Source organism: Crotalus tigris, unplaced genomic scaffold (assembly GCF_016545835.1).
Source record: "Crotalus tigris isolate CLP2741 ecotype Arizona unplaced genomic scaffold, ASM1654583v1 scf7180000019276.598803, whole genome shotgun sequence".
NCBI lineage: Eukaryota > Metazoa > Chordata > Lepidosauria > Squamata > Viperidae > Crotalus > Crotalus tigris.
In genome coordinates this window covers 231,676-258,057 of record NW_024097468.1, presented here as the reverse complement: position 1 = coordinate 258,057, position 26,382 = coordinate 231,676, and the positions used below count along the sequence as shown (strand labels likewise).

General features: G+C 49.2%; 1 protein-coding gene across 5 annotated transcripts in view; it reads left to right on the top strand.

Moving 5' to 3' along the window:
* IL11RA (interleukin 11 receptor subunit alpha) overlaps positions 1-26,382 on the top strand; it is a 108,332-nt gene that overhangs the window by 72,604 nt on the left and 9,346 nt on the right. For 4 of the 5 annotated variants that reach the window (XM_039361467.1, XM_039361469.1, XM_039361468.1 and 1 more), the window contains 6 exons: positions 14,746-14,845; positions 15,066-15,126; positions 20,143-20,327; positions 20,878-20,992; positions 23,794-23,826; positions 25,659-25,822. In XM_039361467.1, the coding sequence (XP_039217401.1) occupies positions 14,746-14,845; positions 15,066-15,126; positions 20,143-20,327; positions 20,878-20,992; positions 23,794-23,826; positions 25,659-25,822 (658 nt within the window). The remainder of the gene's footprint in view (positions 1-14,745; positions 14,846-15,065; positions 15,127-20,142; positions 20,328-20,877; positions 20,993-23,793; positions 23,827-25,658; positions 25,823-26,382) is intronic. The other variant, XM_039361471.1, reaches the window with a different exon arrangement.

Sequence of the window (26,382 nt, the reverse complement as noted above, 5' to 3'; positions counted from 1 at the left end):
CACGTGATCCCGGGACGCTGAAACCGTCATAAATACGAGTCAGTTGCCAAGAGTCTGAATTTTGATCGCCTGACTGTGGGGATGCTGCAATGGTCATAAGAGTGAAAAAGGGTCCTAAGGACAGAGGGGCTGGTTGACACCTCTGTTGTTGGATTCGGTTGTCTTCCTGAGAAGCAGCCAGCCTTGAGGTCCCACAAACTTTGTTTATTCAATCAATCAGAATAGAGCTGGAAGGGACTTTAGAGGTCTTCTAGTCCAACCCCTCCTCAAGGCAGGAGACCTTTTGCTATTTCAAACAAATGGTTTGTCCAATCTCTTCTTTAAAAACTCCAGTGATGGAGCACTCACAGCTTCTAGTGGCAAGCCGTTCCACTGATCAATTGTCCTCACTGTCAGGAAATTTCTCCTTTCTTCTTGATTAGTTTTCACCCGTTGCTTCTTGGATCTGCCTTCAGGAGCTTTGTAGAATAGGTGGACCCCCTCATAATAAGTTTATTTGGGGATGTCAGCTTTGCGCAGTGGTAACCGGATCTGAGGATCTGGCACATTGTAGAAACCCAGTTCCTGCATGCTCTTCCTCTCCTTTCTGGGGTGTTTTTAACCCCATCTTGAGAGTCTCTCACTCCCTCGCTTGTCCTATCTGCTGTGAATCTCTGTTTGGAGCCATGAAAATTAAATCAGGATTGCAAATGATTAAAAAAAAAATTGCACAAGAGCTTATTGATGCATGTTCCCTCTACAGGTAAACCTTGCGCTTCCAAAGCCAGATCTGGTTGTGCTTGTGGGCACAAAAGCTGCTTTTATTCCTTTCCTTTTTTTTTTTTTTTTTGCAAAGTTGTAAAACAAGATGCATTGTATTATTCCCAGGCAGATATCAATGTGGTAATGTTTCTGCACCATGATTAAAAATATTAATATTCTGTTATTTAAAAAGCTTATTGAAAGTAAAAAGAAAAAAGTCAAAATTCTTTTCAGCATTAATTGCTACCTGGATATGGGTGTGACAAGCAAAAGATTACTTAATGTTTCACCCAAGCAGTCACAGTTGCCCTTTAGCAAAGCTGTGAGGATCAGAAGCCTTTTTAAAGGGACTCAGGATTTGCACCACTTAATTAATTCAGGGCAGCTTAATCTCAGTGCCCTTTTTGATCCCGTGTGAAAGTTTTTACATGCAGACACAGCCCAGACAAGAGAAAGGGTGGTTAGTAAGAATATAAGGAACAGTTGCAGGAATTGGGGATGTCTAATTTAATGAAAAGAAGGACTAGTGTGTTTGTGTGTGACATGATAACCAGTGTTCCAATATTTGAGGAGCTGCCACAAAGAAGGGGGGGGGGTCAAACTATTCTCCAAAGCACCAGAAGGCAGGGCAAAAAGCAACGAATGGAAAATAATTAAGGAGAGAACCAACCTAGAATTAATAAGAAATTTCCTGACAGAACAATTAATCAGTGGAAAGGTTTATTTTCAGAAATTGTGGGCGATCCATCACTGGAGATTTTCAAGAAGAAACTAGACAACCATTTGTCCAGCATGGTAGAGGGTCTCCTGCGTGTGCAGGGGGTTGGACTAGAAGACCTCCAAGATCCCTCCCAACTCTGTTATTCTGTTAATTCTTCCCTCTCCAGATGTGTGTAAGGGGGCTCTGGGGCAAACAGTGGTGAAAAAAGAGAAAAGGTGAGCTAAAGCCCATGGGAGTGAGGTAGGTTAAAACGAAAGTTGGCTTCCTGCAGGCTTTTATTTTCCTTTCCTGCTCCCTCCTTCTGCTAATATTCAAGGGATCGTGTCACAATCAGAGGCCAAGCTCATTTACTTTATTCACGGGTGATCTTCACGCTGAGTAAAATCAGTCGGCAGCCATTTGCAACACCCAGATTTAAAAAATAAAAATCCAGAGTAAAATATCCCCTTGCAAAAATAAGATTAAAAACCACATCAAACCTGTCCACCTCCGAATCACGCAGAGGAAATTTACTTAATACAGGTAGTCCTCGACTTACGACCACAACTGAAACAAGAATTTCTGTTCCTAGCAAGACAGGTGTTCAGTGAGTTGAACCCAATTGTACCACTTTTTTTTTTTTGCTACAGTTTTTAAGCAAGCCGCTGCGGTTCTTAAGCGAATTGTATGGTTGTTAAATGAATCCAGCTTCCCCCATGAGAAGCAGGCTGGGAAGGTCGCAAGTGGTGATCACGTTGACCCCAGGACACCACACAACTGCCACAAACATATCCCGGTTGCCAAGGATCCGGGTTTTGATCACATGGCCATGAGGATGCCTCAGTGGTTATTAAGTGCAAAGACCGGGCATTAAGTCACTTTTTTCAGTGGCGTTTTAACTTTAAGCTAAAAATGGCAACCTTGGCTCGTTTATGATGCATGGACTTCAACTCCCAGAATTCCTGAGCCAGCATGGCTCAGCATGGAAACCTCTCCCTTTCCCCTCAGCATGGCCAGCTCAGGAATTCTGGGAGTTGAAGTCCATAAGTCATAAAAGAGCCAAAGGTTGCCTACCCCTGAGCTAAATGAATGGTTTATGTTAAGGACTATCTGTAAATAATTTTTAAAAATCATAAATAAATAATAAATACGCCGGAAGACCCTCCGGCGTCTTGGGCTGTAGTTGATGAAGACGGTGTTTTCCAGGAAGCAGCCCCCCCCCCTCACTGCAAAATAGCAGCCCCCTCCCTTTTCTAGCAGTTGGACTCCAAATCTCCCAACCGGGCAGCGATTCTCCCAAGCGTTGCAATCTCCCCACATCCTCTGCCCTCCCCCCCCTCCCAGCAAGGTTCTCGCAGCCCCTTTTGGGGGTCATTCTTCTCCAGCCTGTACTTTGGGCTTTCAAGAAAGACAAATTCCCCATTGAAAGAATCCCGAAATTTTCCTTTCAGAGTTAAAGAGTTCAGCGCTTTTTCATGTGTCAGCAGAGAAGAAAACTTCGCTTTTACGGGGCAGACTCTGGAGATGGATGGGCTTTTCATCGGTTGGAATGGAGGATTTATAGCCCCATATTTCTTTGTGGATCTGGACAAGACTCAGGCTGGAAAGGGGCAAATTTGGCACTGCTAAGAAAGGAGAACAGGGTGTCATTCCACCTTCCCAGAAATAAGAGAGGAAGGGGAGACGCATCTCTCTTCCCCCCCCCCCCCGCCCCATGCACAGCTGGGCTTTCCAGCAGCCAGAAGCCCCCACTGGGGCTTTCCTGCCCTTCAGTGTGTTACACATGCTCCTATGTTCGCTAACTCATACATTCACTGTCCAGGTTAATAACCACACTGAAATCCCTTTCAGCGAGGCACAGTCAGTTCTGTAGAACAGAGGTCCCCAACCTTTTGGGCACCAGGGACCAGTTCCATGGAGACAGGTTTTTCCATGGACCGGGTTTTGTGTGCTGCCTGCATCCCGCAGATGGGGCTTTGCTTGTTTGTGTAGACCGGTTGCTGGCATGCCGGGGCACGGTACTGGTCCACGGACCGGGGGTTGGGGATCCCTGCTGTAGAAGTCATGGAGACCCAGTAGATTTAAAACAGTGTTTCTCAACCTTGACAATTTTAAGGCATGTGGACTTCAACTCCCAGAATTCCACAGCCAGCATTACTGGCTGTGGAATTCTGGGAGTTGAAGTCCACATGCCTTAAAATTGTCAAGGTTGAGAAACACTGTTTTGAAATAACAGCACAACTTTGAGGAAGGGTTGAAATGGGGGGTCCTTGTTTTTTCTCTGAGCTTGATTGTTTTCTTACACTGATGATGTTACCTAGTTAGGGTAATGAAACGTTTGCAAGAAAACAAGCAAGCTCAGAGAGCACCGAGGACCCCTCAGCACAACTTTATTGATTACAGTACATTTGCTCTTTTTCACAAGCACTCAAACACATCTCAAGTCCTTCTCAACTAGGCTGGCAGGCACTAGCCAGAAGGACGGAAGGCACCAAATCCGGATCCAACAAAGACTCCAAAAATGGGTGTGCTTCAAGACCCCTTTCATTCCCCACCCCCAAATGCTGGCTTTGTTGATTGACAAGACCTGCAGCTACTCTTCCCTTGTTGATTGACAAGTCTGGTAGCTGCTGATGGGGTTTGGGGAGGATATCCTCATGTATTCAGGCCCAACTACTTTTATCTGGTCCAGGTGAGATTTTTCCTTGATTTCCTTTCCTTATTATGTACCTCCCAAAGGGATCAGTGGAATGCCTTGCCTCCAGAAATTGTGGCTGCTCCATCACTAGAGGTCTTCAAGAAGAGATTGGACAGCCATTTGCATGAAATGTACAGGACTACAAGATCTCCAAGGTCCCTTCCAACTCTGTTATTCCTGGCTATCGCCCACCCTGCTTAGGTGGCTCCTTCATCTTTAGTGTGGCAACTTTAGCCTGGCCTCACAGCCACAGCAGCCACTTCTCCTGGGCATCAGAGTGCTTTCCACCAGTTGTGGGTCTCCCTCCAACTTCTGCAGCTCCTTCCATCATCTGGTGGAGTTGAGCCACAGATCTTCAGTGGACGAAGTGTGCAGCTGACCAGTTCAGATTCGTGGCTATCGTCCACCTTGCTTAGGTGCCTCCTTCATCTTTAGCGTGGCAGCTTCAGCCTGGCCTCCCAGGTGGGCGTCTCTTGGGACCTTCCAAAACCTGGTTCTGGCACTCCTCTTGGGGTTAAGTGTTCAACTCAGCCTCAGTTTCTTTCTGGCCTCCAAAGAACCTGGGCAGCATCCCTAGCACCTCATTTTGCAGATGAGCTGTAAAATAGGCTGGCTGGGGAGGATGGGACTCGTAATCCAAGATAACCAGAGAGCAAAATGTAATTCCAGATCTTATCAGAAGAAAACAACAGAGTATGTTTTCCTGGGTCTCTCCAGGTGGATCCCCATTCTTGGCCTGCCATTCATTCATTTATTGCATTTGCATTTATTTAAAACATTTATCTGAGGGTTGTCTGGCAGCGAGACAGCAACAAATACATTTAATAAATAAAACGAATAAATTGGTATGGCCACCCATCTTTCAACCAACTCCGAGCAGCTCACCATCTAAAATGAGAAGACGTGTAAAATCACACTAAAACTTATAAAACTCCCATCGGTTAAAATGTTAAAAACCTTTCCCCATCTCCCACTTCCTTCTCCTTTGAAAAAATCCACTCAGGAATGAAGGTAGAAATTTACCTGTTGGGAAAATGCCACTTTTTTTCCCTTGCTAAAGGGGTCGGGATCATATGGGGGGTGCTGCCCTTCCAAACAAACAAGAATTCCCCCCCCCCACACACCCAAAAAAAAGGCTGCCTGAAGAAATGGCTTAAGCAGCGAATTGATTTTAATCCCAGGAGAGACCGTGTGTGTGTGTGTGTGTGTGTGTGTGTGTGTGTGTGTGTGTGTGTATCAAGACGAGGTCCAGCTCTTGAAGATGCTGAACTGACTTTCTTGGAGCATATTCAAAAGATGCCGGGAGGCCCCTGTCTGGCAGAGGCTTTCGATTTAGGAATAATTTTATATTTCCCTCATAGGGCCCTCTTTGGCTTTGGGGGAGGAAAAGACCTCAAATCTGATATTTTTTCTTCTTTATAGCTCCAGCAAGTTTAGCCTTTGAGTTGTACTTTTCCATCTTTCTTTTTGTTGCCCAGCCAAAAATACCGATTCAAAAAGGGAAGAACCGCAGAATTAAAAACGAATATTTTTGTAATTCTGTTCCACTTTCTCTGGCCAGACTTACCAAGTATGCTGGGCACGGACCCATAACAGATGGCCGATAGGGAGAATTTGCCTCCAGAAGCTCCCCATCCTGCCGCAGAACAAGCAGTCCTCAACTTACAACCACAATGGGGACTAGAATTTCCGTGGCTAAGCAAGGGTGATGCTTAAGTCAGTGGTTCTCAACCTTTTTAATGCCGTGACCCCCAACCGGTCGTAAGTCGAGGGCTATCCAACCGGTCGTAATCGAGGACTACCCAACCGGTCGTAAGTCGAGGACCTTCCCTACCCAGGAGTGCCACGCATGGGTGGTGTCGCCCCCTGAGCTGGCCGAGGCGTAGCTGGCAAGCGGCAGAGATGGCGCAGGCCGACCACCGGCTGGGCCACCAGTTGGCCCAGCCCAAGGGAGGTAAGGCACCCGCCGGGCCCCACGTGCGCCAGCAACCCTCCCTGCGCCCGCTGGCCTCCCACCTCCCACCCCTGGCCCTCTTTTAATTACATTTTTAGTAGTTGCTCAGCAGGGAGGGGTGGAAGCTTCCAGATAGCTTGCCTTCGCTGCAGACAACTTGCAGCACCGTTTGCAGAATGGGACTTTTGGCGGGCTCAGCAGGGCAGAGACAGCCTGGACAATTCCTATTGGCTTTTGAAAGCCAATAGAATTAGACTCTATTCAAGAGAATCTATTCTATTGGCTTTCAAAAGCCAATAGAATAAAAGGGAGTAGCACAGCTAAGAAAAAGGGGGAAAAATGGCGGACTGCGTTGTTTGGCGACCCCCGTGAAATGGTCATTCGACCCCAAATGGGGTCCCGACCCACAGGTTGAGAACCACTGGCTTAAGTGAATCAATCACAATTTTATGAGCTTTTTGCCTCAGTGGTTAAGTGAGTCACGTAGTCATTAAGTGAATCCGGCTCCCTCAATGAGTTTGCTTGTCGGAAGCTGGCTGGGGAGATTGCAAATGGCCGATATGTCTCACACACACACACTCCGGAATACTGTAACGGTCATAGGTCCATGTCAGTTGCCAAATGCCCAAATTTTGATCATCTGACCGTGGTGATGCCACAGTGATCACCAGCCCAGGGGTGTTCGTTAGTCATTTTTATCATTCTTGTTTTAACTGTGAGATGGGCCGGGCTGAGACAGAGTGATTGGCCCAAAGTCACCTGGCTAGCTTTCATGCCTAAGGCGAGACTAGAATTCACCGTCTCCCAGTGATTGGCCCAAAGGAGCCCAGATGGCTTTCATGCCATTAGTGGGACTAGAACTCACCGTCTCCTGGTGATTGGCCCAAAGTCACCCGGCTGACTTTCATGCCTAAGGCAGGACTAGACCCCCCTTTCTCCTGGCAGTTGGCCCAATAGCGCATGCTGGCTGGGGAATTCTGAGAGTTGAGGTCCACAGGCCTTAAAAGTTGCCAAGCTTGAGAAGCACAATAGCACATGGTGGCTGAGGAATTCTGGAAGTTGAAGTCACACGTCTTAATGTTCCCAAGCTTGAGAAACACTGCATTAAATAGTAATTTGTAATGGAATAAATGGTTTATCTGGAAATATTTCCTTGCCTAATGCAGCCACATTCCCTGCAGGCATCTACCCAGACAGTTGGACTTGGCCCGGGCTTGTCATGTGGCACTGAGTTCCACAGCCCTGCAGCTGCCAAATAGATGAAAAGCCGTTTCTCAGCTGCCAACTCCACGAGAAAGCAACGAGGCAGCTCTGTTCTGTGATTGATGAGGTCCTGGAAGGCATGAAAGCTCTCCAAAGCAAAACCACACTTGGCTTTCCTGAGCAAGGTTGATTCATTGTTTGATTTGGCCTCCAAACAGCTTCTTGCCCAAACGACCTCTTCAAGAGAAGTGGGAACAAGACGGCATTCGGGGGAACCGATTCAGATACAAGTAGTCCTTGACTTACAACCATAATTGGAACCAGAATTTCTCTTGTTAAGGCAGCTGTTAAGTGAGTCATGTCCAGCTTTATGACCTTTTTGCCACAGTTGTTAAGCGAATCACTGCAATTGTTAGGTGAATCCTGAGTGGCTCCTGAGTGAGTCAGTTGTTAAGTGAATCTAGCTCCCCTCCCCACCATTGACTTTCCTTAGTGGAAGCCGGCTGGGATCACGTGACCCGGGACGCTGCAATTGTCGTAAATACAGGCTGTGCCCAAATTTTATTTTTTATAGATATAATATTTTATTGGTTTTCCAGTTTTACATTTGAGTATTTGTGCCCAAATTTTGATCATGTGGGAGTGCTGTGACAGTTGTAAGTCTGAGGACCAGACATAAGGGACTTTTTTCAGTGCCTTTCTAACTTTGAATGGTCACTAAATGAATCATTAGAATTCCAGGACTGCCTATATCCACGTTCTTAAGATATTACATTAGCACACTTAGTGAATACAGGGGCAAGAATACAAGCAGTCCTCGACTTATGACTGAGCCCAACATTTTTGTTGCTAAGCAAAACATTTGTCAAGTGAGTGTTGCTCCATTTTGTGATGTTTCTTGCCACTGTCGCTAAATGAATCACTGCAGTTATTAAGTTATTATTAACATGGGTCGTTAAGTGAAACTGGCTCCCCCCCATTGACTTTGCCTGTCAGAAGGTCATAAAAGGGGATCCTATGATTCCGGGACACTGCAACTGTCATAAATACGAGTCAGTTGCCAAGCGTCTGAATCTTGATCACGTGGCCACGGGGATTCTGCAACGATCGTAAGCATGAAAAATGATCGTAAGTCCCTTTTTTTCAGGGCTCTTAAAATTTTTGAATGGTCACTAAAAAAAAAGGCATTGTATGTCGAGGACTACCTGAATTTCTTGCGAAAAATGCACCCCCAGAAAATCAGGTGTCCAGGCCTGGGGAGATCTGGATGACTCAGTGGGCCAGGGGTAGGCAACTGTGGTGGTTTTATGACTCGTGGACTTCAACTCCCAGAATTCCTGAGCTAGTATGGCTCAGCTTGGAAACCTCTCCCTTTTCCCTCAGCATGGTTGGCTCAGGAATTCTGGGAGTTGAAGTCCACAAGTCATAAAAGAGTCAAGGTTGCCTACCCCTGCTGACTAGGCTCTCCACGAAGTGTCTCCCATCTCATGTTTTCATGCTGCTCTGAAAACATCAGGGCTGTAATTTTCCTGCTCTGAAGCTCATTATGATAACAACTATTTGCAAAGGAAGAAAAACAGACATTTATTTAACCTGATTGCTTTTGGGATAAGGGAAGCACAGTTGAGTACAGTACGAGCCATGTTATCTGTCTTTTTTAGAGCCACAAGGATGATACAGGCAGTCCTCGACTTATGACCACAGCGGAGCCCAAAATTTTTGCGGCTAAGCGAGAGAGAGAGACGTGTTAAGTGAGTTTTGCCCATTTTACGACCTCTCTCTCGCCACAGTTGTGAAGTGAATCACTGCAGTTCCTAAGTTAGTAACACGGTCGTTAAGCGAATCTCCATTGACTTTGCTTGCCGGAAAGTCGCAAAAGGGGGATCACATGACTCCAGGATGCTGCAACCATCGTAAATATGAGCCAGTTGCCAAGAGTCGGAATTTTGATCATGTGACCCTGGGGAAGTTAAGTGTAAAAAATAAGTCACTTTTTTCAGTGCCGTTGTAACTTTGAATGGCCACTAAATGAATGGTTATAAGTCAAGGACTGCCTACCCTGAGTAAGAAGAGCCATCCTAACCTGCAGAGGCAAACGTTATAGTTCAGATCCCATTTTTCTCTAGAGATTACAAAGCGTAGGACAGGGGTCCCCAACCCCTGGTCCGCGGACCAGTACTGGGCCACGGCCTGCCAGCAGCCGGTCCGCACAAACAAGCAAAGCCCCATCCGCGGGATGCAGGCAGCACACAAAACCACGCACCCGCCGGTCCGCGGAAAAACCTCTCTCCACGGAACTGGTCCCTGGTGCTCAAAATGTTGGGGACTTCTGGCGTAGGAGATTGTGTAGCGACTGCCAGTCCGTTGTTGTGGCACGCAGGCTTGGCAGCTGCACCCAGACTGACTCAGGACTTTGCAAATGAACACAAAACCGCTGCAGTTTGCCTGCCCTACAGCGTCTTGTGAGAAGTTAGGCAGAGAAGAATAACAGAGCTGGAAGGGACCTTGGAGGTCATTTAGTCCAACCCCTTACTCAAGCAGGAGATCCTGTCTCTTCTTAAAAGCGGGTTGCTTGCCCTACAGCGTCTTGTGAGAAGTTAGGCAGAGAAGAATAACAGAGCTGGAAGGGACCTTGGAGGTCATTTAGTCCAACCCCTTACTCAAGCAGGAGATCCTGTCTCTTCTTAAAAGCGTTGCTTGCCCTACAGCGCCTTGTGAGAAGTTAGGCAGAGGAGAATAACAGAGCTGGAAGGGACCTTGGAGGTCATTTAGTCCAACCCCTTACTCAAGCAGGAGATCCTGTCTCTTCTTAAAAGCGTCCAGTGTTGGAGCACTCATGACTTCCGGAGGCAAAGCATTCTGCTGATTAACAGACTAACAAAGTTGAAAGGGACCTTGGGGGTCTTCTTGTCCAACCCCCTGCTCAAGCAGGAGTCGCCAGACAAATGGCTGTCCAATCTCTTCTTAAAAACCTCCAGTGTTTGAGCACCCACAACTTCTGAAGGGAAGTTGTTCCATTGGTTTTAACTCTTCTCACTGTCAGGAAGTTTCTCCTTAGTTCTAGGTTGGATCTCTCTTTGATAAGCTTCCATCTCTTACTTCTTGTCCTGCCTTCTGGTGCTTTGGAGAATAAGCTCCACCCCTTGCCCCCTAGGATAGCACCTCAAGGATTGGAAGGTGCTATCGTGTCACCCTTAATCCTTCTCTTCTGTAGACTAATCATATCTAGTACCCTCAATCTTTCATTGTAGGGTTTAGGCTCCAGACCCCTTAATCATAACAGAATAACAGAGTTGGAAGGGAGCTTGGAGGTCATCTAGTCCAACCCCCTGCTCAAGCAGGAGACAGACCCCCTTTCTCGGTTATACCAAGACTCTGCTGGGCTCAGACCAATCTTGGTTTGTTCTGTGGCTGTGTGAATGCCTGGGCATCTGCCTACATTAGGGGAGGAGAGCGGTTTGATTTCGCCTACTGTTGAGTGGTTTCTGGGGAGAGAAAGCAGCAGAGCAGGAGGCTGGCCTGCCCTTCTTCACCCGTGCAGATTTCCTCCATTTTGCACGCCTTGCTCCAGGCCGCCTGTGGAATCTCCGTCTAAATAAACACGCCGATCCATTATGGGCTGGAGATAATGTTGTTTTTTTCCATGTGAAACGATTCCAGACATCGGCAGTTCACCAAAAAATCTGTTCAGCCTGCTTGGTAGGAGCAGCAAACAAAAAACAATAACCAGGCTTAAAGGGGATTTAGTCTCCCTCTCAGTGCCTGGGGGGATAAAAGGAGAACCACAGGCTGATCATGGCTGTGGTTTGGGGGTCCGGGGGGGGCGGGCGGGCTGGCTGCTGCAGACCAGAGCAGTGCTTAGTCTGAGGTTGTGATTGAGGAAATTCAGGGCAGAACAATTCAGCCTCAGTCCCAGTCTAGAGACAGCTAATTGCAGAAATATTTCCATCCCTTTCCAATGTCTTGTCCTGGGTTCATCCTGCTGAACGCCAAAGCATTCATTTGTTTACTACAGCGATCATTGCAATCCCCAGCGGCGCCACCCTGCTGCCTGGTTCTCTGCGCAGCGTGCACAGAATTGGCACCTAAGACAGGGCACACCTGAGGGGTTCGTGCCAGGACATCCGGGGCTGAGCTGCTTGGAAGCTGAGTGGTGCCACTTGGAGGAAGGGGGAAACCCTGAGCAGATACGGAGCAGTGCAAACTTCAGCCATCCTAATGTGCTAAAGGGGACGACGACAAGGGGGCTCTGTGAGAAGCACCATTCTGGACGGGAGAACAGAGTCCCCTCACGGCTGTGGCTCTGATCAGGTGCTGAAGTTAAAGAAGTAGGTGGTCCTCAGAAGAACGGAATTGGAAGAGGTCTTCTAGTGCAATCCCCTGCTCAGGCAGGAGACCATTCTGGACAAATGGTTGTCCAATATCTTCTTAAGCCAGTGGTTCTCAATCTTTTTATACTGGCGACCCAGGTCATAAGGAGGCAGCGCGCATGCGTGGTGGCGCCCCCTGCGCGGCATGCATGGGAAGTGCCCCCTGCGCTGGCTGAGGAAAAAAAATGGCGGATCGCGTTGTTTGGCCACCCCCGTGAAATGGTCGTTGACCCCAAATGGGGTCGCGACCCACAGGTTGAGAACCGCTGACTTAAGCAGAGGTCCCCAACCTTTTGGGCACCAGGGACCGGTTTCATGGAGAGAGGTTTTTCCGCGGACTGGAGGGTGCGTGGTTTTGTGTGCTGCCTGCATCCCGCAGATGGGGTTTTGCTTGTTTGTGTGGATTGGTTGCTGGCATGTCGTGGCCCGGTACCAGTCCACAAACTGGGGGTTGGGGACCCCTGTTCTTAAGAACCTCCAGTGTTGGAGCATCCACAACATCTCAAGGCAACTTCTCTTCCACTGTTTAATTGTTCTCACTGTTAGGAAATTCCAGGTTGCTTCTCTCTTTGGTTAGTTTCCATCCAGTAGAGTAGGCAGGGACCTTGGAGGTCTTCTAGTCCAGCCCCCTGCTCAAGTAGGAGAACCTATACCAGTGATGGCGAACCTTTTAGAGACCGAGTGCCCAAACTGTAACCCAAAACCCACTTATGTATCGTCGGGTGCCGGGTAGGCATGGCCCATTGGGTGGGTGTGGCCAGTTGGGTGGGCATGGCCCATTGGGTGGACGTGGCTGCGGTGGTAACAGCAGACTGGGTGGGACTAAAAAGTTCAATCAATCAGTTCCAACTTGGCGAGATTTTTTTTCCTGCAAGAAGTTGAAATTGATTGATTGATTGAACCTTTTTTTTTTTTTTTTTTTTGCACACAGCGGTGGAGGCCTAAAGTGAAAAGGTTTTATAAAACCCAGCTGAAGGCCTAGGACTGGAGTGATGGTGCGCGTGCCCACAGAGAGGGCTCTGTGTGCAACCTGTGGCACGCATGCCATAGGTTTGCCACCACGGACCTATACCATTTCAGACAAGTGACAAGTCTCTTCTTAAAAACCTGCAGTGATGGAGCACTCACAATTTCTGGAGGCAAGCTCTTCCACTGGTTAACTGTCCTCACTGTTAGGAAGTTTCTCCTTAATTCCAGGTTGCTTCTCTCCTTGATTAGCTTCCATGCATTAGCTTTTTGTCCTGCCTTCAGGTGTTTTGGAGAATAGCCTGACCCCTTCTTCTTCGTGGCAACCCCTGAGATATTGGAAGACAGCTGTCATGACACCAATATCCTTTCTTTCACTAGACTAGACACCCCCTATTCCTGCAACCATTCTTATGTTTTAGCCTCCAGCCCCCTAATCATCTTTGTTGCTCTTCTCTGCCCTCTGTCTAGAGTCTCAACAACTTTTTTATGCTGTGGTGACCAAAACTGGATGCGGTATCCCAAATGTAGTCTTATCAAGGCATTATAAAGTGGCATTAACACTTCACATGGCCTTGATTTTATCCCTCCCTGTTCTGGGCAGCTTTGTCGTTGACATCGTGATCTGTCTGCAGTGCACTTCTTCTGGCACGGATGCTGTGAGATCATCCAAACGGTCCTTGCTGTCCAGCCTGGGGAAATTCGTGTAGTTTGCATTTCTGTCTCTGGGGTCTCCATGAGCACATGTTGGTGGGAGGGGAGTTCTGCCCTGCTGCAAAAATGCTGGTGGATCTTGGGCTGAAAAAGGGAGCAGTGCAGGCCAGGGACCTCTTGAGTGGATCTGTTTTGTTTTAACTTCTGTGCATTCCTTTGATCGTCAAAGGAAGGGTAAGAAAGTCTGAATAAAGAGGCAAAGGGAATGCAGCCATTCTGTTAGGCCAAGATGGGGGTTAGGGTGGAAATTGGGGGCAGGTCTGGCTCTCTGCCAGCAGCATGTGCCCAACTCCCCCTCCCAAGTTTGCTGTGCTCCCCCACCCCTCGCCCGCCTTTGTGTGTCTAAATACAAATGCATTCTTGGGAGGCCCTCTCACCTATCTCTTCAGACCAAACCATGCCCAAAGGTAACACCTGCCCAGCGGGTGGAGGGGGGCGCCTCTGTTTCCGTTCCTGCCACTGATGTCTCCCCGTGCTAATATTTGCCCAGCGGGAGCAGCTGTTTGAGTTTCCATGAACTATTGCCAGCGAAAAACTTGCATCTGTTGGTGAGCCAGCCCCTTGTCGGGTCTGATCCTTCCTGATCATTTGGGTGGAACTTTCTATCAGGAAGGAAGGAAGGAAGGAAGGAAGGAAGGAAGGAAGGAAGGGAGGAAGGGAGGAAGGAAGGAAGGAAGGAAGGATAATAGAATAACAGAGTTGGAAGGGACCTGGGAAGCCTTATAGTTCAAGCCTCTGCTCAGTCAGGAAACTCCATAACATTTTCAAAAAAAATATGGCTGTCCAGTCTCTTCTTGAAGACGTCCAGTGATGGAGCACCACAATTTCTGGAGGCAGGTTGTTCCACTGGTTAATTATTCTCAATGTCAGGAAATTACTCCTTCATTCTAGGTTGCTACTCTCCATAATTAGTTTCCATCTGTTGTTTCTAGTTTTGCCTTCAGGTGCTTTGGAAAATAGGTTGACACACACCCCCTTTTTTTGTGGCAGCCCCTCAAATATTGGAAGACTGCTATCATGTCACCCCTAGTCCTTTTTATTAAATTAGACATACCTAATTCCTGCAACCGTTCTTCATAGGTTTTAGCCTCCAGTCCTGTATGGAGAAAGAAGGAGGAAGGGGGGAGGGAGGGGGAAGGGAAGGGAAGGGAGGGAAAAAGGAAGGAAGGAAGGAAGGAAGGAAGGAAGGAAGGAAGGAAGGAAGGAAGGAAGGAAGGAAGGAAGGAAGGAAGGAAGGAAAGATGAATAATAAATAACAGAGTTGGAAGGGACCTGGGAAGCCTTATAGTCCAAGCCTCTGCTCCGGATTGGAAACAGCGACCCCACAGGTTTTCAATTTTAACAATCAACCTCCTGATGTTCTTTTTTCTCCCTCCCCCACCCCCCTTTGGCCCCTTAGATGCTGAGCCTCACCAGCTGGGTGAGCAGAGGGCTGGTCCTTTTTGCCATGGTGCTCACAACTGCCTCCATCACCATATCAGGAGAATGGGAAAAAGAAGGTGAGCCCCACGTTAAGCCAGGATTGCGAGGGCTGCCTGCAGAGGGTGACGAGGGGTTACTTTTGGCCAAAACAACCCACCACCCTTGGTAAGGAGGAGGAAAGAGGGACTGCAAGGTCCCACTCTTAAGGGCAAAGACATGGCTCCACATCCTCTGGCAAATTCGGGATCCATGAAGCAATGGAGCACCAAGTCTCATGCTCTGGGGCTTTTCTTGCAGGGGTGACCTATGCCGAGCTGGGGAGTGACGTGGCTCTGAAATGCCCTGGAGCAAACCCAAGGTAGGTACCTGAACAGGCCCAATCCTGGTCCCACCCAGGTGTCATAATAATAATAATAATAATAATAATAATAATAATAATAATAATAATAATAATGTTGGAAGGGACCTTGGAGGTCATCTAGTCCAATCCCCTGCTCAGGCAGGAAACCCTATACCATTTCAGACAAATGGCTGTCCAGTCTCTTCTTAAAAACTTCCAGTGTTGGAGCATTCACAGCTTCTGGAGGCAGGTTGTTCCACTGGTTAATTGTCCTCACTGTCAGGAAGTTTCTCCTTAGTTCTAGGTTGCTTCTCTCCTTGATTAGTTTTCTCCTGTTGCTTCTTGTCCTGTCTTCAGGTGCTTTGGAGAATAGCTTGACTCCTTCTTCTTTGTGGCAGCCCCTGAGATATTGGAACACTGCTATCATGTCCCCCCTCGTCCTTCTCTTTGTTAAACTAGACATACCCAATTCCAGCAACCGTTCCTCTTGTGCAGAATGTGTCCAGCTGAGGGTCTGAAGATCCCCAAGCTGGTCCCTAAGGTAGTTGAAGGTACCTTGCCGTCTATCCCTGTTTGCACTGAGTCTATCAATAAAACCCCCCTTTTATGGAATGGGACAATTTAATTATTTAAAATAATCAGAAAATTATTTTGTTTTACTTTATCATTCACATTTCGTTTTGTCCCTCCTTTGGTATCCTTTCTTTCATGATTCCGTTTGACTATTTCTACGATATTAGTGTAACTCTTGTTCATGTGGCAAATTGCCCACGGTGAGTTGTTCCGTGGCAAATTGCCCACCGTGAGTTTTTCCGTGGCAAGTTGGCTGCAGTGAGTTGCCCGTGGTGAGTTGGTTGTGGCGAGTTATTGTAGACCCCACCTCTTAACGTCCCTCCACTTCTTAAGAGGCCAGAAGTTCAGGAGAAGTTCTCTCGGAGTTTGGTTATTTACTAGCAGACATTTCATTACCAAACTGGGGGACATCATCAGTGCCAGGGAGGGTGGAGTTTGCTCCCTTTTTATATGCCAGGGGTCCCCAACCCCCGGTCCGTGGACCAGTACCGGGCCACGACATGCCAGCAACCAGTCCACACAAACAAACAAAGCCCCATCCGTGAGATGCAGGCAGCATACAAAACCATCCACTCTGGTCTGTGGAAAAAGCTTTTTCCATGTAACTGGTCCCTGGTGCCCAAAAGGTTGGGGACCTCTGTTATATGCAGCAGCTTGCCCTGCCAGTTTTGATAGGGGTGTGGTTTCCTCCTTGGTGAGTCCCTGATTATTGCTTTCTGCTTGATAATTTGTCTGGTGTTGATGCCTGCTTCTCTGTCTGCTACCGTGTTCCCATGAAAATAAGACCCAACCGGAAAATAAACTCTAGCATGATTTTTTCAGGATGCTCGTAATATAAACCCCAACTCAGAAATAAGCCCCAGTTAAGATTGTCAGCTAGACGGAGGCATTTAGTACTGTATTTTCCCGAAAATAAGAACCTAATCAGAAAATAACGTGTCTTTTGGAACAAAAATATAAGGCCAGGTCTTACTTTTGGGAAAACACTGTAGAAGGGGTATGCGAGTGTTTTTGATTTTTTTTAATTGTCTCTTTTGAATGGGGTGAAAATTGAGGACATGTTGACTATCTAGTGCAGGGGTAGGCAACCTTGGCTCTTTTGTGACTCGTGGACTTCAACTCCCAGAATCCCTGAGCCAGCATGGCTCAGCTTGGAAACCTCTCTCTTTCCCCTCAGCATGGCTGGATCAGGAATTCTGGGAGTTGACGTCCACGAGTCTTAAAAGAGCCAAGGTTGCCTACCCCTGACCTAGTTGGATTCAGGTACCTCTTTGCTTCTGGAGTTTAGATTGAGCAGCTTGGTTTGAAGTTTTGTTTTCATTTTTTTTTTTTCACGTAATCTTAGAGATGCAGTCTTGATGGCGGTGGTCAGCATTTTTGTGTGTTCAGGGTAATACAGTCTGTTCCAGCTGCTCCTTGAGGTTATCTGTTGTTTAGTCTGAGGTGAGCATCCAGGATCATTAGCCCTATCGTTTTTTCAGCTGCTTTGCTGAGCTATTTTCCACCCAGCTAGGCAGTTTATTGCAGGTTTGTGTCTGACCCTGGTGGGGAAGACAGGCTGCCATAGGTTTTCCTGCAGAAAAACAGTTGTTCCCTAGTGGGGGTTTGCCCACATGCAAATTTCTCCCATTTACCAGCTTTCTGAAGCATTTGATGCCCATATGTAGCAGCAATAGAAGAGAATTGACTCCCTGGTGCTCTCTGAGCTTGGATGTCTTGTGGCAACCAGGTTTTTTACCTCGTCTTTACCCAGTTAGGTAACATCATCCGTGCTAGAAGAGAGAGGGGTTTGTGGAGAGGAGGAGGAGGACTGGGGGTCCTTGGTGCTCTCTGAGCTTGCTTGTTTCCTTGCAAACATTTCATGACCCAACTAGGTAACATCATCCGTGCTAGAAGAGAGAGGGGTTTGTGGAGAGGAGAAGGAGAAGGAGTTCCTTGATACTCTCTGAAGTTGGCTGTTTTCTTGCAGACATTTCAATTACCTGACTAGGGAACTTCATCAGTGCTACAAGGGAATGGGTTTGCAGCGAGGAGAAGGAGGAGAACTGTGCAGTCTTTCATGCTCTCTGAGCTTGTTTTCTTGCAGACATTTTATTATCTAACTAGCAAACATCATCAGTGTGAGGGAATGTGACGTGTGCTCCCTGTTTGGTAGGGTTGTACGTTTTCTATACCCTCCAAAACAGCAGTTCTCAACCATTTGGGGTCGATCGACCATTTCACGGGGGTCGCCAAGCAAGGCTGTCCGCCATTTTTTCCCCCTTTTCCAGTGGGTGCCTTACCTCCCTTGGGCTGGGCCAGCTGGTGGCCCAGCCGGTGGTCGGCCTGCTCCGTCTCTGCCACTTGCTAGCTACGCCTCGGCCAGCGCAGGGGGCAGCACGATGCATGCGCGGCACTCCCGAGCAGGGAAAGTCCTCAACTTACGACCGGTTGGGTAGTCCTCGACTTACGACCGGTTTAGTCCTCGACTTACGACCGGTTTAGTCCTCGACTTACGACCGGTTGGGGGTCGCGGCATTAAAAAGGTTGAGAACCACTGCTCGAAAATGTTATAGAATTCCCTGAGGCTTGGCATGCAGATCAGTAGACACATAAAGATAACTTACATTTACACACCATTCAAAAGAGCCAATAAAAAAAGCTAAGAAGGAAACAAAGAGGCCAGACACACATCGCCTTCAGCAGCCAATAACCAGATAAGCAGGGATTAACACCAGTCAAACAATCAAGTGGAAAGCAATATCCTAATCAAGGAAGGATTACGGAGCAAAACTCACTTGAACTGATGATGTGACCTAGTGGGGTCACAAAACTGAAAAAAAAGCAACAAACTCAGAGAGCACCAAGGACCCCACAGTCATCATTGTTGTTCTCCTCCTCCTTCTCCTCCTCCTCCTCCTCCTCCTCCTCCTCCACTTTCTCCTCTCCACAAACCCCCCTCCCTTCTAGCACTGATGATGTTACCTAAGTCTGCAAGAAAACAGCCGAGTTCAAAGAGCAGCCTAGTTAAACCCTGAGCTACAAATATTCTCTTCCATTTGAAGGACCTCTTTTGATCTTCTGCCCCAGACCTACCAGTTTTGAGCTCCTGGTGTTGTCTAAAAGCGTGTTTTCAAAAAAGCATATCTGTCTTTCTTAAAGTATCCCTCCAAATTCTTAATTTTATTCAGTCCGTTTGGGAAAAATAAACCCATATATAGAGTTTCAGGCATTTTAAGGTAATATATTTCAAATATAGAGGAATATTCCACCATCTGTACCAGTCTGGGCCATGCCTGTTCTAGCACGCTGTTCATTCCTGTGGTAGAAAAACCAGGTTTCCGCATAGGAAACCCACAAGGAAAAGAGCCGGCCATTTGTCCTTCTTGGCCCCGTTTTTGTGGGCAGTGACACCGAAAGGACCACAGAAGTCTTCCCGCTGAGGAAAGCCCTTGGCCGTCTTTTTCTCCCTCCTCTTGTTCCTCCTGAACTGGCTGTCCTTTACTCCTCCCTTCCCCCCCCCACCCAAAAGAAGCCTCTTTCTGGGCATTGCTTTCTGCCTTGCAACCTGGCTAGTTGTGAAGGAACACCCGCCTTTTGTGTCATTCTGCTATAGGCTGGCAGTGATGTTTATTCTTGAAGGAAGCCACAGGGAAGGACCTCAGCAGCAGTGGATTGACTGGGAGGGGGGCAGAATTGGCAGCAATTGGGGGGCACCCCGTCCAGTGGCAATCAATTGGGGGGGGAACTGTGCAGCTTCTCCTTGGTAGCAATTGTGGGTCACCCCGTTCAGAGATAGGAAGACAAATGGGGGGAGGAAACCTTGCAGTTTCTCCTCCTCAGGCGTTTCTTGAGAATGTGGGATTTGCTGTCCAGGTTTGCTGTCTGAAAGACCCCCCCCCCTCCTGCCAATGGTCTTCTTCCCTGGTCTTACAGCAAACATGTCAAACACAAGGCCCGGGGGCCGGATGGGGCCTGCGAAGTGGTTTCATGTGGCCTGCGAAGCCATCCTGGAAACAGTGAGGGAACGGCCCCCGCTGCCTTGGCCCTGGCCCAGGCTGGCCGGGAACCAATGTACAATTTTGTGGTGGCCATCTATGCTGAAACCATTCAGTCTTAGCTCCACAAGGCCGTCTGGAACAGCGAGGAACCAGCCCTGCCGCGTTGGCCCCGCCCCCTGGGTGCATGCTGGGGAGGTGTCACCCTTTGTGAGGAATGAAGAAATGGACCATCCCTTGGCGCTTGCCCTGGTCCCACCCGCTTCTGCCAGAGACGTTCAGTTCTGTCCCACTCCTGCCCAGGCCCCCTTGACGTGACCGATGTAGAGCTGGCCATGCCCACCCAGTAGGCCACACCCACTCCATCCACAACCACCCAGAAGGCCGCACCCACCCTGGCCACACCACCCAGTCCCCCCCTGAGGCCAACCACAATGCTGATGCGGCCCTCAATGAAATTGAATTTGACACCCCTGTCTTACAGCAACTCTTCTGTCTTCAGCTCCACGAGTGGATGGCAGCGGAGTGGGGGCTCCGGGCTGCCCACGGACTCCAGCATCCAGCAGGGCCAGCTGCTCTTGAGCCACGTGGACCTCTCCTCGGAAGGCATCTACAGCTGCCAGGATGGCAGCGGGCTTCTCCTGGGCTCCGTTGCGCTCAGAGTCGGCCGTAAGTGTGGGTCTCCTGTGGGAGGGAGTGATGCATGCCTGGGTGGGGAGGGGGGGGCACTCTGAGCTTCTGCAGGTTAAGGGAGAAGCAACCAAGTGGTGAACTGCGGGCGGGTAAGGTAGTTCCTTTAGTGACCGTTTCAAGTTAACAATGGCACTGAAAAAAGCAACTTATGACCACTGTTCACACTTACGACCGTCGCAACATCCCCATGGTCACATGATCAAAATTGAGACACTTGGCAGTTGACTCCTATTTAGTGTCCCGGAGTCACGTGATCCCCTTTTGCAACCTTCTGACAAGCAAAGGCAAATGGGGAATCCAGATTCACTTAACAACTGTGTTCCTAACTTAACAACTGTGGTGATTCATGTAACGATGGCTGCAAGAAAGGTTGTAAAGTGGGAGAAAACTCGCTTAGCAACCGTCTCCCTGAGCAACAGAAATTTTGGGCTCAGTTGTGGTCATAAGGCGAGAGAGCCACACATGGAACCGGAGAGGTGCTGGTCTCCCTCCTTGCCAAGCACCGTGTCTCCCTCCTTGCCTGCAGGTCTCCCTGGACCCCCCTCCGTCGCCTGCCGAGCCTCCAACTACGAGAACTTCTCCTGCTTCTGGACCCCCAGCGTGGAGACACACCTGCCCACCAGATACATTGCCACCTACCTGTACGTCCGTGGAGATCCTCCCTCACCCAGGTCACGGTTGTCCCAGAGCTGCTTTTCCCCCAAGGCAACTGGACAAAATAACTGAGTTGGAAGGGACCTTGGAGGTCTTCTACTCCAACCCCCTGTTCCAGCAGGAGACCCTATACCAGGGGTAGGCACCCTTGGCTCTTTTATGACTCGTGGACTTCAACTCCCAGAATTCCTGAGCCAGCATGGCTCAGCTTGGAAACCTCTCCCTTTCCCCTCAGCGTGGCTGGCTCAGAAATTCTGGGAGTTGAAGTCCACGAGTCATAAAAGAGCCAAGGTTGCCTACCCCTGGCCTAGTCTATTAAGCCTGACAGGAGTAGATTATCAGAAACTGGTAGGCCTAGTCCACGGGTAGGCAGCCTTGGCTCTTTTATGACTCGTGGACTTTAACTCTCAGAATTCCTGAGCCAGCCACGCTGAGGGGAAAGGGAGAGGTTTCCAAGCTGAGCCATGCTGGTTCAGGAATTCTGGGAGTTGAAGTCCATGAGTCATAAAAGAGCCAAGGCTGCCTACCCCTGGCCTAGGAGGCTCACCGCTTAGAAGAGGAGGACTTAGGATAGGGGTAGGCAACCTTGGCTCTTTTATGACTTGTGGACTTCAACTCCCAGAATTCCTGAGCCAGCCATGGCTCAGCTTGGAAACCTCTCCCTTTCCCCTCAGCATGGCTGGCTCAGGAACTCTGGGAGTTGAAGTCCACGAGTCATAAAAGAGCCAAGGTTGCCTACCCCTGACCTATCCCATTTCTACAAGTGGCTGTCCAGTCACTTCTTGAAAACTTCCAGCGATGGAGCACCCACAACTTCTGGAGGCAACTTCCATTGCACTGGTTAATTGTTCTCACAATTAAAGAGATTTCTCCTTCGTTCTCTCTCCTTGATGAGTTGGTGTTAAGTTGACCGTCCGGTTGACTTACGACAACTAGAAAGGCCAGAAAATTGTAAGTCATTTTTCTGGACTTTCTGGAAAAATCCAAGGAAGTCCTTTTGCCTTTTGGGAAAAGAACCTTTGGGACACCTCTCTGTATATCGGTGAGTGTGGGCTGGGCCATGCAGGAGTCAGCTGAGCTGAGGAGGGCTGCAAAGGGGGTCTACGAAGGGGAGGGGAGGCCTAGATCTATGGGGCAAGAAGAATGTTGGAGGGGGAGCTGGAGGGGCAGAGAAGGAGAAGAAGAAAAGGCATTTTTGCTTCCTCCACATCTTCTTTAATGATCCTCCTGCTCTCCAGTGGAAGAACCCACAGGCGTTTCCTCTCCCGAACCTTACTTGGAACAAACAAAGACTTCTCCAGAAGGTTTCCATTGCACCTTCCAAATTGATGGTCAGAGGGAAGCTGGGCTCCCCAGCCAAGGGCGGAGGCAGCCTGCACCTTCTGCCTTGGCTGCGGAGCCCAGCCCTCAATTTGGAAGGCCAGGGGAGCTGTGACTCCCGGCAGAGAGTCCTGAACGGGGAAATCACGGTGCAAGAAGGATGGCTTAAGGCAGTGATGGCGAACCTTTTAGAGCCCGAATGCCCAAACTGCAACCCAAAACCCACTTATTTGTCGCCGGGTGCTGGGCGGGCATGGCCCACTGGGTGGTCATGGCAGACTGGGTGGGTGTGGCCAAGGTGGGCGTGGTCATCGTTGCTCGTGGGAAGGGACGCCTATGAGGGCCGGGCAGGGTTAGGGGAGATTCAGAAGGTCTCTGGCAGGTGGGGCGGTGGGCAGGAGGCTCATCCTGCAGGGTGAAGCAAGGCAAGGCAGGGTGGAGGTGCCATTGCCGCGGGGCAAGGCGAGGCAGGGGCCGGGGCGGCTGCTGTCTGACACCATTGGCCCCCGCACACAGAGGCCAGCGGGCACATGGGGGCCGACAGTGTCCGTCAGCAGCCACAGCCTGCCAGCCCCTCAGCTGGTGCATTCTGGGGCTCTGCAGCCCACCACCAGCAGTTCAGAGAAGCCGCCTCCGAGCTGGACGGCCGGCCGACAGCTGAGGAGGCGATGCAGTGGGTTCCACGATGCAGGAAAAGGAGAGCATGCGAGGCCAGGAGGGATGGGACGGGGGGAGAGAAACCAGCCATACTGGGATGCATCCGGCCACATGGGAGCTTGGTGAGTTAGTGGACGGCTGGTTGAAGAGGGACGGTTGCCATCTCCAGGGCATGGTGCATGTGCCCACAGAGAGGGCTCTGAATGCCGCCTCTGGCACACGTGCCATAGGTTCGCCACCACTGGCTTAAGGATTACTGTCTTCACCACAGCAGCGCATGGGGGAAAGGCCTCTTGAGTGGAGTAGGGCCATGATAAGCAAGACCATGAGGATTTTGAGCTCACAATAGACCAATGGGGCACTTTCACCAGGCTTGTATTAAGGTGGGCGGAGCAGGGACCCTCTGCTTGGTTTATTAGCCAAAGGAGGCAGATACAGCCCAGCTGGCCCTTTCAGCCTCGTGGGAATAGAAGAGGCAGCCTTTATCACAGGGGTTCTCAACCTTGGCAACTTTAAGACTTGTGGACTTCAACTCCCAGAATTCCCCAGCCAGTCCTGCTGGCTGGGGAATTCTGGGAGTTGAAGTCCACAAGTCTTAAAGTTGCCAAGGTTGAGAACCCCTGCTTTATCAGATGCGATTTGCTCTCCTTTGCTGGCTCTGGGGTGAGGTTGCCTGGACTCAGGGATGGCCAGTTGGGGTACTGGGGTAAAAGGTCCTGCGTTTCTTCTGGATGCCCAGGGGTGGGGGGGATCCAGTTGGATCACCCCTCTTTCTGCTTCTCGTTCTCATTTCCTTTTTCTCATTTCCCAGGATGAAACAGCCGCCCGGAACTGACAAGTCAAGGTAGGCCCTGCCCTTTGGCAGTCCACATTTGCCCACCGGTCCCAGATTTCCCCATTTGCATCCAGACTAGCTGTCCAGGTTTAAGAGCCTAGGATGGCGGTATCAGAACACCGTTCGTAACACCCTTTGGAGGGAAACCCAGTCAACGGGCTTTTCCATTTCTTTTTGTCTATGGAAGAACTTGCGTTTTGATGGTGGCTGTTGGGAAGAAAGCATGGATGCCAATCAACGTATTATACACTACTACGTATTATCATTATTGTGCATTATTATGATGGGTCTGGGAATTGGCTATTTACCGAGACTGCAAATAGCTTCCACTGGATTTAGTCCTTTTGTTTGCTGGATTCTGCCCAAGGGTCGAAGAGAGCTAATGATAGAGTTGGAAGATTTGGGCTGTGCCAGACTGTGCAACATTTAGGAGATGATAGGTTCCCAGTTGCAACGTATGGCTGTGAAAGTTGGACCATAAGAAAGGCTGAGCGCCAAAGAATTGAGGCCTTGGAACTCTGGTGCTGGAGAAGACTCCTGCGAGTCCCCTGGACAGCAAGGCGATCAAACCGGTCAGTCCTAGAGGAGATCAACCCTGACTGCTCTTTAGAAGGCCAGATCCTGAAGTTGAAACTCAAATACTTTGGCCACCTAATGAGAAGGAAGGATTCACTGGAGAAGAGCCTAAGGCTGGGAAAGATGGAGGGCAAGAGAAGAAGGGGACGACAGAGAATGAGATGGCTGGATGGAGCCACTGAAGCAGTAGGTGTGAACTTAAATGGACTCCAGAAGATGGTAGAGGACAGGAAGACGTGGAGGAATGTTGTTCATGGGGTCGCGATGGGTCGGACACGACTTCGCAATTAACAACAACAAGGTTGGGAGATTCTCTCTGTTCCTCTCGGGTCTGGGTACTTTTCCAGATGGTGCTTTTGGGATGGTGCCAAGTGCCCCGGACCACTACTGACACCAGGGCCCCTTTCTTCCCCCACCTTTGCTTGGTCTCTCTTTTAAGGTCGGTGTTGTTAGTTGCAAAGTCGTGTCCGACCCATTGCGACCCCATGGAAAACGTTCCTCCAGGCCTTCCTGTCCTCTACCATCTTCTGGAGTCCATTGAAGCTCACGCCTCCTGCTTCAGGGACTCCATCCAGCCACCTCATTCTCTGTTGTCCCCTTCTATTGCCCTCAAACTTTCCCAGCATTAGGCTCTTCTCCAGGGAGTCCTTCCTTCTCATTAGGTGGCCAAAGGACTTGAGTTTCAACTTCAGGATCTGGCCTTCTAAAGAGCAGTCAGGGTTGATCTCTTCTAGGACTGACCGGTTTGAACACCTTGCAGTCCAAGGGACTCGCAGGAGTCTTCTCCAGCACCAGAGTTCAAAGGCCTCCATTCTTTGGCGCTCAGCCTTTCTTATGGTCCACCTTTCACAGCCATACATTGCAACTGGGAAAACCATGGCCTTGACTATACGCACTTTTGTTGGCAGGGTGATGTCTCTGCTTTTTAGGATGCTGTCTAGATTTGCCATAGCTTTCCTCCCCAGGAGCAAGCGTCTTCTAATTTCTTGGCTGCAGTCTCCATCTGAGGTGATCTTGGAGCCCAGGAAGATAAAATCTGTCACTACCTCCCCTATCTATTTGCCAGGAATTGAGAGGGACAGATGCCATGATCTTAGTTTTCTTAATGTTGAGTTTCCCTAGTTTTTCTAACTTCATCAGTTTGTGTAGACTTTTTTCCCCCGGCATGTTGGTTTGTGGTTGGGGATTATGGGAGTTTATGTCCTATTTTCCCCTTGGCCAAGAGCTTTCAGGACAAACGCTTTCTCTTCCCTTTGTGCAAGCAGATCCCGGGTCAGCAATGTGGGTCTGTGTGTCCAGGATCCTGCCCTCCCTTTCTCCTGCACTGTCAGCAAGTCCCAGTTCTGGAGCTCCTACCGTGTGAACGTGACGGAGGTGAACCCCCTGGGCTCCAGCTTCTCTCTCCTGGACATCATCGCCCACAGCATCAGTAAGCCCCGCCCGTTGGGGGAGGAGCACCCAGGCTGTCTTAGAAAGGAAGGGGCTCTTTGTGGACTGTCCTCATTTAGTGACCAGCCACCCAGTCATTAAGTGAAGCAGTTGCTAAATGAAGCCACCCCTGGGCTTATTATGTGCTCCTTCAGCTTCCTTTTGCTTTACAGATAGTCCTCGACTTATGAGCACATTTGAGCCCCAAATTTCCTTTGCTAAGCGAGGCAGTTGTTAAGAGATTTGTGCTTGTTGTTAAGTGAATTCACTGCAGTTCTTAAGTGAGTCACATGGTTGTTAAGTGATTCTGGCTCCCCCCCTTGACTTTCGCAAAACGGGATACTGCAGCCGTCATAAACGTGAGTCGCTTGCCAAGCATCTGAATGTTGATCACACGGCCACGGGGACACTGCGATGGCCGTAAGTGTGAAAAACGGTCATAAGTCGCTTTTTCCAGTGCTGCTATAACTTTGAACAGTCACAGAAGGAACCGTTGCAAGTCGAGGACTACCTGTATGCATATAATTGGAGTAAAACATTATGAAAATACAAATGATCGGC